The following is a 12,462-nucleotide window of genomic DNA, read 5'->3' on the forward strand; positions in this document are numbered from 1 at the left end:
TAAAATGCCAAGTTGTTTTTCAATTAGCTGTCAGCTAGATCCCTGGAACTTCTTATATTCAATATGAACTTAACAAGCCAGTTGGCATCTTAAAACTTATTGGGATTTATTTCTGATGGATCTTAAGATTCTATCTTGCCTTGCACTAAAATTATATATACTCATTTGATGGTGTATCCAACTTTGGAGTTCTAATTTTTATTGCCTCTCACTTGTTACCACCTGCAAATTTAGTGGACGTATTTTCTATCTCAGGTTGCATGTAATTGGTTAAAATATAGCAGATATATTCTTATTCTTGCATACAGTAAGCTAAGAACTAAAGAAGGTATAAAAATTGTAAGGGCAGCTAGTGTGCCAATATTAATGTGTGGGGACCTCCTGCTTTTCTTTTAAGATTAGCTTTTTGATTCTGTATTTCATGAATATGTAATATAATGTGACCTTTACCAAGTGATCGATAATTAGTTATTGAAAGTCCAAGATGCATGCATACCTGGCAGGACAGAAGCATACAACAAGCCGTTTTCATCATTTGCCTTGAAAACCTGTAGCCAAGCTGGTCAGATGAAATTGTTATATATTAAACTACAAGAAAAAAGTTAAAAAATACAAGCTCTACAGTCTTATACTTGCTAAGAGAAAGACAAGACACATGTGAGTAATCAGAGAAGGCCATGTGGAAGTGGTGATTTCAAGAGAATGGGCAGTGATGTACAGGAAGGGCATTTCAAGTAGAGAGCTCTCGAACAAAGGGACAGGGGTGAAATGAGTTTGGGGCTTTAGGGGTTCAAGAAAGTGAATGCTGCCCTAACCAGTTTGGCTCAGTGGATAGAGCATCAGCCTGCGGACTGAAAGGTCCCAGGGTCGATTCCGGTCAAGGGCATGTACCTTGGTTGCGGGCACATCCCCAGTAGGAGGTGTGCACAAGGCAGCTGATTGATGTTTCTCTCTCATCAATGTTTCTAACTCTCTATCCCTCTCCCTTCCTCTCTGTAAAAAATCAATAAAATATATTAAAAAAAAGAGAAAGTGAATGCTGTGGGTGCCAAGTTACAAGCTCACTTGTAAGAAAGTGGCAACAGGACCTTGAAAATCAGGCAAAATAGCTTTGATATGATATGGTAGGCCGTAAGAGGCACATTAAGATTTTGGGAAAATCTCATTATATGATAAAAGTAGAATCTGGAGAAATATTGTTGGACAATATGATAGTTTGGGACTAGGCAAAATCATAGGAGACTGTTTGTATAAGACTATTTTAGTAATATAGATGAATCAGAGGGATGATGGGGACAAAGAGTAGGAAAAAAATCTGAAGGTCATAAGTATTTAAAAAGTGTTAATGATATTGGATATTGGAAACAAAAGAGAGAAAGAAGCCACAGATGAATTTATGACCAAGACTGGTGGTCAGGGTGGATAGGGGCATAACTGGTAAAGATTCATTAGTTAAATAGAAATAGAGTTGAAATAATGGAGGGAACATTCAGATAAAGGCACCCTATGGCTAAATTAGAAAGTACTATTGCATAAATGTGAGCTGACAAGAGATTAATATTTGAGATTCATCAAAATATAAGTGACAACTGAAGACATAAAAATGTATGAGGGAGGCAAAGCAGTGTATGACCAAGGGCCGAGTTGTGAAGGACACCCACACTGTGGACATCTGGAAAGGAGCCAGCAAAAGACAGAGGGGACAGGTGGTCAGAGAAGTTGAAGGGGAACCAGGAAATGGATGTCATGGAAGCCTAAGGGGAGGTTTCCAAGAAGACACTAATCTCCTAATGTCTTCTTTATCCTTAAAGTGGAGAGATGAAGGGTTGCCTCCATGCCACTCTAGTGCTATGGGCTTTGAGCAATTAATGTTGACCACATCTTTTGAGATATCTCAATAGAAGGCATAATGGAAGAGAATTATAATAATGAAGTAAAATCTTTCCGTCCTTGCTCAGAAAGACTTGGCAGTAAAGGTATGCTTTTATTTTGTTACAGACTAAGTATGCAGTAAGTATCAGATTACTGACATACCTATTAATACTGCTGTCAGCACCATGAATTTTTTACAATTATTGGGCATCAAGCAAGCTGTTGTTCACAGAATATACCACTGGGTAGGCACGTAGATTTCAAGCTAAGGGTTTGGGTTCGGAGGATCCCTCTTCTTCTCCTGAATCTTCTTCCTGTGTTTCTCTTAACCCTAATTATCGTGATTTCTTTATTATCTAAGTAAAGACTTTATTATCTAAGTAAAGACTAAGTAAACACTAAGAGAGTCCTTCAGCTGATCCAGAGAACAAGATTTTAAATAGACAGAATTCTGAGCAAGGTTCCCGAGAAATTAGGACTTCTAGAACTGACTTTTCAGAAAGCTCTTGACAGGATGTCATAGTTAATAAGCGTTTCTCCTGGAAGAAGGTTGCTTTCTCCTTAAGGACTTAGCCAGCCGTGGAAAATAAGGGTTGTCCTATGCCTAACGTAGGTCTTCACTCATTTAAAAGAAATTATGCACTGGAATTGAATGAATACACTTAAAAATCCATCTTTTGTATCTTACTTGATTTAATGTTCATGAAAGCTTTTGTTATAGGTACTAGGTAGATACTATTAGAATGAGATAGAGTTAGAATTGGCTAAAGCATGAAGAAAATGATTGGGACCTTGGAACTATATACAACCTCTGTACTTTATAAATAAGAATATTGCCACATGAAAGGAAAAATAGTAGGTAGAAGTCTCACAGTTGAGTAGTGAATGAGTTGGGAGGATGTTTCTCCTCTACAGACTTGTCCCGATGGCCTCTGTGCATAAACCACACATTCAGAAATCAGTCATTGAACCCTTCACTCTACTAAGGTACTGTGCAGGCCACAAATGTTCCCAGACAATAGGTTATGTTCTTTGCCATCCCAGAGCTCACAATCGAAGGAGGGACAGGCGTGTAAACAACCAGTTACAGTGTCTTCTGATGATTCCTATAAAGGAGGTAAGGGCTAAGTTGAGTGAAAACACCAGAGAAGGTCATGGAGTCAGGGAGGGCACAGGAGAGGAAACTGTGCTTGTCCTGAGACCTGGAGAACAAGTAGCAGTTTGCCGGCAGATGGAGAGAAGGTGGAGTTGGGGCATTCCAGGGAAAGGAAGCAGCATATATGGGGCCCAGAGACATAGAGGGCTTCATGTGTCTGGGAATCTATGAATGTTCTGCATTGTTGGAAGCAGAGGTCAAGACTGGTGGAAGAAAAAGCCAGAGGAGTTAGTAATGAACAAAAGGAGAGAACAAGACTGAAGGGGATGCATAATTAATGGACATAATACTGTTTTTAAGATGAGAGAGGTATTTTAAAGGCTGAAATAAAGGAGCTAATGAAGAGGGAGAGGTTGAAGCTAGACAAGAGAGGAGAGGTGACTGATAGTTGGGTACAAAGGGCTGCTGGAGGGAACAGTACCCTGAGTGCTGGGCTTATGCCCTGCAAAGGATGCTTCCCCTCTGAGCCATGAGGAGGGTGGGAGAGGCCAGGAAAGATAAGTGTGTACACTGTCTTTACTCCATGAAAGAGGAAGCTGAGGGTAAGATGGAGTTGATTGGGGCTTAAAGACAGTGTTGCGATTTTTGACTAGCTCTTGGGAGTAGAGGCTGTCCATAGGCACACATGGGATGTTCAAGCTTCAATAAAGGCAAAGAGGACACTGGATAAATTCAGAGTCCTGGGCACAGAGCCCCAAGCATTCACAGAATATATAGTTGGATAGGTATGTAAATTTCAAGCTAAGGGCTTGGGTTCAAGAGGCTCCCTCTTCCTCCTCTGTACCTTCTTCCTGTGACCCTTTTAAGCTTGCTTATCATGTTATCACTACACAATCCATATAGTTTTGAGATTTTCTTCAGTAGCACTCAACATCCTGGATGTAAGAAGTGTGTGGATAAGTTGATCCAGAGCTGGCAGTAGGCTAACGGGTGTGATGGAAAGACAAGAGGTTGGGAGTTGAGGATGCTGGTTAAGAGAATAATTTCAGTTGCAGATTATGACGTGGAGTCAAATGGAAGGAAACAGATCTAAGGCCATTCATCTTGGAGAGGAGAGAAAACTCAAAGAGAGAAATCAGTAATGCTGAGGGAAGGCCCTTTAACATCTACAAGGACAAATTGTGGTTATAGATACACTAAAGTTTAAAATTCTATGTTGTAAAGATAACAACATAGTCTTTTTAAAATGCCAACAAATGGAAAATGAGACATAGGATAATTATTGATGGCTCATTTACATCCCTTTCTTTTGGTCAGATTGCCTACAAAAAAGGTCACATTGAACAGCAAACGCATTTCACATCTCTGGCGGATCCTCCAGATATAATATTTGCCAAGAAAGTGAATGATCAAGCGAGCAAGGTAAGTAAACAAGACTAGAACACTGGTTCTCTTGAAAACTCTGCTTAATAATCTCAACCTCACCCTGGCTGGGTAGCTCAGTTGGTTGGAGCATTGTCCTGATAGGCTAAGGTTGTGGGTTCACATACAAGAAGCAACTAGTAAATGTGTGGATAGGTAAACAACAAATCTCTCTCTCTTTCCCTTCCGCTCTCTCTAAAACCAATATATTGAAATTAAAAAAAAAACAACACCTTAATCCTCAGAAAAAATAACTAAAGTGGAAAGATAGAAAGTAAACACTGAGTATTTTTTGCATATGACCATAGAAATGCTACAGCAAAAGCAATGCATCCATGAACATCATAAAACTGTGTTAATATATGTCCAGCCAGCTTGATGACTTAGTGACTGGTAAATATGAAAGCTGTATTTTGAAAACAGAAGCAATGTCCTAATATCCTTTGACATTTGCCTTATGGAAGTGATATGAACAGATAACCTAATAACCACACAGAATCTGTTTTAACCCAGTGTGAAGACCCCATATAGTTTTATGCTCTCAGTCAGACTTGGAGAAAATAAGAATGTATGAGTGGTCTCTCAGACATAGCTTAGATTGACAGCTGTGGGGAGGGCACCTCATAACTTGCAAGGCCTTGGCAAACGGCCTGGTCAGCCTATATTTAGGCTGGTAAACTAGCTCTGAGGAATGTAGAGAGACAGATGTTCAGCTGATGAATAGATCCCTGTTAAATTCCTTTTTAAAAATTGGTCCAAATCAGGCCACTTTCTCCTGGGATACTGCTGCTTCTAAATAAATACTTTTCTTTGTCCTCTGTGGAGTTGAGTCTCAGTTTGGTCTTAAATTTTTATGCACAGTAAAATGTCACTAATAGGAATACCATGGATCTGAGATTTCGCTTAGGGCTAAGCAGAAATTAACTTCAGAACTGTTCATAAAGAGATGGCCTACTGAAAGGGTTAACATTGTAAATAAAATCAGGGGAGCAAAGACCATTAATCTTTTTGGAAGAAAAAGAAAAATCTGTTTTCAAATAGTCTTTAGAAAGAAAAATAAATCTATTTTAAATTTTTATTGAAAGCATATTTTAAAAGATATCTTACTAAGACAACATTCTTTTACCTTATTGAGTATGCACTGTGGTATTTGAAAGTGATTTTTATAATCACTTTCAAACTCCCCTATGATGAGTCTCTTTACTAAATTAGGCTGCAAAGGGGAAGGCCATACCTTCCTAGGCGGTTCACAAGCTCCAGCCTCCTCTCTTGTAGTGAAAATCTTCCCAGACATGGGAGTACTCAGGAATGGATTGTGAGAGAGCCGAATCCACCCGGACCCACTTGGGCTCTGGGTGAGAGGGAATGACAAGCTTTGATTCATGAAGGGCGAGAAGGGGGAAGAACTCTGGATAAGGTAGTCTTCCACTCTATTTCTGCATCTTGTTTTAATATGTTTAAAAACATCAGACATGTATCTCTTACTGTGAGAATTAATCTCCTACTCAATTTTGCTTAACAAACTACATATGTGATTCTTAGTTCTAAATAATAGCCCACTTTTGGACCTCATTAAGAATCTTTGCTGCAGCCGAAACCGGTTTGGCTCAGTGGATAGAGCGTCGGCCTGCGGACTGAAAGGTCCCAGGTTCGATTCCGGTCAAGGGCATGTACCTGGGTTGCGGGCACATCCCCTGGGAGATGTGCAGGAGGCAGCTGGTCGATGTTTCTCTCTCATCGATGTTTCTAACTCTCTATCTCTTTCTCTTCCTCTCTGTAAAAAAATCAATAAAATATATTAAAAAAAAAAGAATCTTTGCTGCCTTCTCAACCTCACATTTTATTACAAAGTTCTCTATATCTCAGTTTGGGGATGCATCAGGCCCAACTACTCCGCACCCCCAACCCTAGAGTTTTCTGCCTTTGACAGCAGGCAGAGAAATGGCAGTATCTCTGCAATAGGAGATCTTAACCTCTGGTGTGTGTACATCAAAGTATCTCTGAAGTTGTAAGTATTTATGGGCATTTTATAGTTTTCTCAAATTCCTGATAAGGTCTATTCTCCAAAAAGCTTAGAAATGTTTCTGTAGGCTGTCTTAACAAATTGAAAAATCAGTTTTTATTGACTTCAGTTCTTTAAAGCTTCAAAAGAGGAGGGGAGGCAAACTAATCAGCAGTATAAAGCAAATTTTATCTCAGCAAAACTTTCCATTGAAGAATACACACACACACACACACACACACACACAATTTTCTTTTCTTCAGAGTTTCTTACTCTCTGTTATGTTACAATTATTATACCTTACATTTGTTTATCACTATAGAGTTTATAAACCATTTTTAGCGTATGTGTGATATTATTTAAAATCCCCAACAATCCTCTATATACATATTATTGTCAGCATATATGGTTAAGAAAACTAAAGCTTAGAGAGACTAAGTTACACCTTTGGAAATGATGGAGTTAAGTCGTGGGCCCAGAGCTTCTGAATTCAGGTCCAGGGCTTTTAAATGTATAGCTATTAAAACCACTTGATTATTACTTAGCATATTAACCTTTTGAGAAGGAAGGACATAGGGCATTTGAGAGAGGGGTGGAATTCCTTTAACTCAAATTCACTGTCTTTACACATCAGTTACCCCTAGTACTTGTTCTGCTAAATGTATGCGAGAAAACCACTTTCTTTTTCCTTGAAGGGTGTGATGGGGGAGGGGAGGTTAGGCATACAAACACTTTGAAACACATTGGTTATGTCTGTTAACAGATTCTGTGAGCCAAGGAGGGGAAACTGCTCTAACCCAGCTCTGACTCCGGCTCATGTGCCCAGGTTTGGGGTTGGCTAGGCTAATTCAAATAACACTCAAGCCAAGGTCGTTCAAAACCACATACCATGGACTCAGTTCAATTTAGTGCAGTTGAACAAACATTTATAAGGTAACGTCTGCACCCTGCATTTGTATTAGATTCTGAGGATGCAAAATGAAGAAGACATAACTCCTCTCTCCAAGGCTTTCACAGCCTAGGACGCTGGTGCTATGGTGTTTGGGACCTATGAAGGGATCCCAGTTTAATTTTTTAATTACTTTCCAGTTCTCACTAAAATTTCTTCACGTCTAAATGAGGAAGTCTTATTCATTGGCCTGCAAGCCACATGTTGTTTTGGTATTGCTTTCTGTATAACTAGAGGTTCTGTTAAAGCTCACAAAGAAATGGCTACGTTCATTTGGCATGGAAAGCTGGGGTGGAGTGGTTTTACTATAACAATTAATTACAAATGGAAGATACTTCTGTCTCTCTCCTTCCTCAAACATCAGGAAACATCTGTGAGTTCTGAAATGAACTAAGTCCCCAAACTCAGTGAGAGGAGGAGGAATTAGTACCTCTGTCTCCCTCATTCAGCTTTCTCGTTGGGAAAATTGACACTGGATTGGAGGATTTGAAGACATCTATTTAAGGACCCACAAAAGGTCTAATCAAGATTATATATATATATATATATATATATATATATATATATATATATATATAAAATTGGTTTTTTACAGAGAGGAAGGGAGAGGAAAAGAGAGCCAGAAACATCGATGAGAGAGAAACATCGATCAGCTGCCCCCCGCACCTCCCTGCACTGGGGATATGCCCGCAACCAAGGCACATACCCCCGACCGGAATCGAACCCGGGACCCCCCAGTCCACAGGCCGACGCTCTATCCACTGAGCAAAACCGGCCAGGGCAAGATATTTTTGAAAGCTAACCATTACCACTTGATTTGCACTCTTATTTGTTAAATCCTGGATTTTGCTTGTCTTCTTTTCTGCTAGCTAAAATACAAGCAAGACTATGAAAATAAAGTCAAAGGCAAATGGAGTGAGACACCTTGCTTTGAAATTGCAGCCGCCAGGACAAACGCTGATAACTTCAGCACAGTAAGTAGAAAGGGATGGCTGGATAGCCCTAGTCGGAGAGGGGACCCTCCCTTTATGATTTCTAGCCACCTGCTGCACCCGAAGTGGTACTGGAAGACCTATGTCCCGGCACCTCTTCTTGGGGACAAGGCTTGTGTAGAGTTCCTGTTAAGAAAAGAAATACCACAATCTTTCCTTTTCTTTTTTTGAGAAATATTTTTTTGATCAGATACCGTTATTCTTGCTTCAATTCTCATAGGAACAATATGGTCTCAAAGTGAATACCGGTAAAAGGGGCCCTTTTAAATGTATTCTTTGCTGGGAACCTAAACAGTACATTTATGAAACTGATTGGTTTCTTCCCAGATTGTCCTCACTGGGAAACAGAAGTCCTCTTAAGGTCTTTGTTCCCAGCCTTTGAGAGCCTCTTCTTGGAGTCTGTCTTTCACCTATTGTAACGGCTCCAAACCTCTGTTAAGTTGCTAATTGTGTTGGTGATGGCACCACGTTCTGTAATTGTAATGGAACATGTGTAAACCAAGAGGGGCATGGCATTGGGTATCTTCTCTAAATGGCCTCTGTCTCCCCATGTAAAAGCCTTAAACAGTTTTTCCCCACAGAGTTCTTCAGTATGTTTCGTGTCTTACAGAGGAAATATCATGAAAGCTTTGAGAACATGAAAGACCAGATCTACTTCATGCAGACGGAAACACCGGAGTACAAAGTGAATAAACAAGCCGGGGTGGCAGCTAGCAAGGTATGAGGAAATTCTCTCATGTATCTTGATCATTTAGTGTGGGTGAACTTCTTATAACTCTTGTTTTTATATGTAATACAAAAAAGAGGGTTCTTAAGGGACAAAAAGTACTTTGGGATTGTAATAGGGCTACCAAATTAAAAAAATTTTTTTTGCTGTGTATGAGCATTGACAATAAACAGTTACCATCCTCAAATCTCATCTAGTAGAGGACTTTTGATACCCAGAAATAGAAATGCTATAATCTCAGACATAACACAGAAGAGGGGTCTTAAGACCCCCTCAGGAAAAGGCAGTTGGCAGTCTCACATGAATATAGAGACCCTTCCACACTCACCACTACCATTATTTTCCTTATATTCCAATGAACTGGAGGAAATCTAGTCATAGACAACATACATGAATCCATGAATAGACTCAGACATGCTATGGAGTGACTTTGGTAAATCATCAGACGCCTTAAAATTCTAGAGCAGGTCGGGCACTAGAAAGAGCATAAACTGCAAAGCCAAACAGACTTGATTCTAACCCTGGCTTTGGCTCTGCTGGAGGAGTGAGAGAAGAATGATCACATAATGTAAGAGGCTGTTTCAGTATCCAGGTGCAAAACAGTGAGGTTTTCACCCAGTTGGTGTGGCTCAGTGGTTGAGCATTAACCCATGCACCAAGAGGTCACTGGTTTGATCCCCAGTCAGGGCACATGCCTGATTGCAGGCTCGATCCCAGGTAAGGAGTCTGCAGGAGGCAGTCAATCGATACTGATGTTTCTCTCTAATCAATGTTTCTATCTCTCCCTTACCCTTCCTCTCCTTCTAAAATCAATTAGAACATATTAAAAAAACAAACAAACAAACAATCAAACAAAATCACAGTGAGGTTTTCAACCAGGTGGGTAGTAGGACAAGTGATGAGAAGTATTTTGCAAGTTGAGCTGACTGGATTTGATATTGGGTTGGATGTGCAGTATGAGAGAAAAGTTCGGCCTAAACAACTAGATGGATGGGGTTTCCCTTTATCCAGATAAGAAAGACTGTGAAAGCAGTGAATATATATGAGCTCAATTTCAAACATGTAAGAGATGCATTTTAGACATCCAAGTGGAAATGTCAAGTGGGCAGTTGATTACAGGCGTCCGAAGTTTCAGGGCAGCTGTCTGGCAAGGTTGTATAAAGTTGGGAGTTATCAGCATATGGACAGTATTTAATGTCGTAGCGTGGAGACCATCAAGGGAATGAGTGGAAAATGTCTAAGACTGAACTCCGGAGTGTTCCATGTGAAAACGTCAGTGAGATGAGGTGGGAGCAAAGTCCGGAGAGTGATTTCTTGGGAAGCAAATGGAGGGAGAAGGCAGAGATCAACTGTATCACATGTTTCCGAGATGGATTTATCAGGGTATAGTCCCTGGTGAATTTAATGAGAGCAATTGAGTTGAGTGAATGAGAAGAGAGAAATAGAAAAATAGGAATATACTCAACTCTTTCAAAGTATTTTGCTGAAAAGAAAAGAAGAAAATGAATGAATGTGTGAAGTGGGGACTTTCCCCCCCAAGAAATACATAACTCTATGAGACAGAGGTTGTCTTCCGTACCTGGTGAGTCCCCTGTGTGGTCTGTAGGGGGCAGTGCATCTGGTTTTCAGTTGTGTATCTCCTGCCTTTAGATACCAAGCTGATTGCATTTGTTTCCTGGGGTTCTTAAATGTTGATAGATTATCTGGGATTCTTTGAGCTCGTCTATATTCCACGGTTATACTGGCTGAACAAATGGCTGGCCCTAGGGATTATGGTCAGAACTGGGACCATTTTCTCCTTCTCCTCTTTGGGACATGTTCCTGACAGGGGCTTGTGAGCCGTCATGTAAAGCCTCTGCTAAAGCTGGAGTGAAAGGTGCAAAGAGGGAAGGACAGAGAGAAAAGTTGAAGTTGCCACAATTCGTCCCAACCCCAGCACCTTCCTCCTCTCCTGTGTGTACATTAAGTACACGCTTGCTCACACGCATAGCCACAGATGAGACATAAAAGAGTAGGTTCATGGTGCTTTCTTTCTTTAAAAATGTGCTGGTGGATAGGCAGCTGGATGTTAAGAGCTGAATGAGGGTTTTGGAGCAGCAGGCATCTGGGATATGTGCTGTCATTATTTGTGTATCTTTCTCTCCCCCATTATTTATGTATCTCTCTACCTCTATCTTTTAGGGCAGGGACCATGTGTTATTCTTTCTTGTATGTGTCCCAGAGCCTGGCATGTAAATTGATACTGAAAAATATCATAATGGAGATTTTTGAATGAATCAATGAGTGGGAAGATATCTTGGAAATATATGCAGTTTCTCTGCTCCTGTTATGAGTTTCTATGAGTGTTTTGTTTATAAAATGTCAAGCTGCCATTTTTTCTGGAGAGAAAATTGATTTGTAGAACTATGTCATAATATTCATAATAGACAGGAGAGCAAAAATAACCTGTAGAGTTTATCACTTTGTTTCACTCCCACAGGTAAAATACAAAGAAAATTATGAAAAGGATAAAGGGAAAGCAGATTATAATGTACTTCCTGCTTCAGAGAACCCACTGCTGAGGCAGATGATGGCAGCAGGAAATACGCTAAGTGATGTAAGTATATTCTTATCAAAAAGTGTGTGTGTGTTTTTTAACCTTAGCTGAAAGAGAGACAAACTCTCTTTTTCTACTGTGACTAAATGCAAATATAACCTTGCAAATGCTTTAAGGTCCTGGTGCAGCAGTTCCCCTGGATTCATCTAACCACATGTCAAGTTCATGGGCAGGGAAATCCTCACTTGCTTCTAGGCTGCAGGTGCCTGAGCCTCCCTGACTAGAGTCCATTGTAGGAGACGTGCTGTGAGCTTTTTGACAGAGGCAGAGGAGATTTTGAAAGGGGAGGCTCGAGGGAGAGAGAGATGACGCAGCTCTGTGCCCTGCCCGTGGGTTCCTCAGGCCGGCGCTGGGAGAAGGAGGAAAATGCCCCCAGTTGTACAGCTGCTCCCCCAGCTCTGCCATTGTCTCCTCAGATCTCGGCCACAGAAACCATCACCTGCAGACAGCAGGACTTAGGAGATCGCTCCCTAAATCTTCACAGGAATGACTACTTGGGATTGTTAAGAACTTTACTAATCCATTCGGATTAAAATGGATTAGATAAGTAAGAACTGGGCCTGGCATTAGCAGCCCCAGTCAACTTTAACTATATATTTCAAGAGACTGAACACGTGATCAGTTGAGTTTTTCCCTTATGGTTGAGTTATATTAAGTTAATGTTTGAGGATTATATGTGGCTATATTATATTATATATTATATTATATCTTTTCTTTGTCCCTTGGGTTGTCAGCACCGTGGAAATGAACACATGTGATTGAGAAGTGGGGTGAGTGAGTGACAGGGGAGAGAGTGTAGATGGATC

At 40.4% G+C, this 12,462-nt stretch overlaps 1 protein-coding gene across 1 annotated transcript in view; it reads left to right on the forward strand.

Annotated features, from left to right (window-relative positions):
* Positions 1-12,462, forward strand: part of NEB (nebulin) — a 192,085-nt gene that overhangs the window by 12,240 nt on the left and 167,383 nt on the right. The window contains 4 exon segments of the mRNA XM_023762218.1: positions 4,286-4,390; positions 8,211-8,315; positions 8,944-9,051; positions 11,540-11,656. Coding sequence (XP_023617986.1) covers positions 4,286-4,390; positions 8,211-8,315; positions 8,944-9,051; positions 11,540-11,656 — 435 coding nt within the window.

Source organism: Myotis lucifugus, unplaced genomic scaffold, assembly GCF_000147115.1.
Source record: "Myotis lucifugus unplaced genomic scaffold, Myoluc2.0 scaffold_238, whole genome shotgun sequence".
Lineage (NCBI taxonomy): Eukaryota > Metazoa > Chordata > Mammalia > Chiroptera > Vespertilionidae > Myotis > Myotis lucifugus.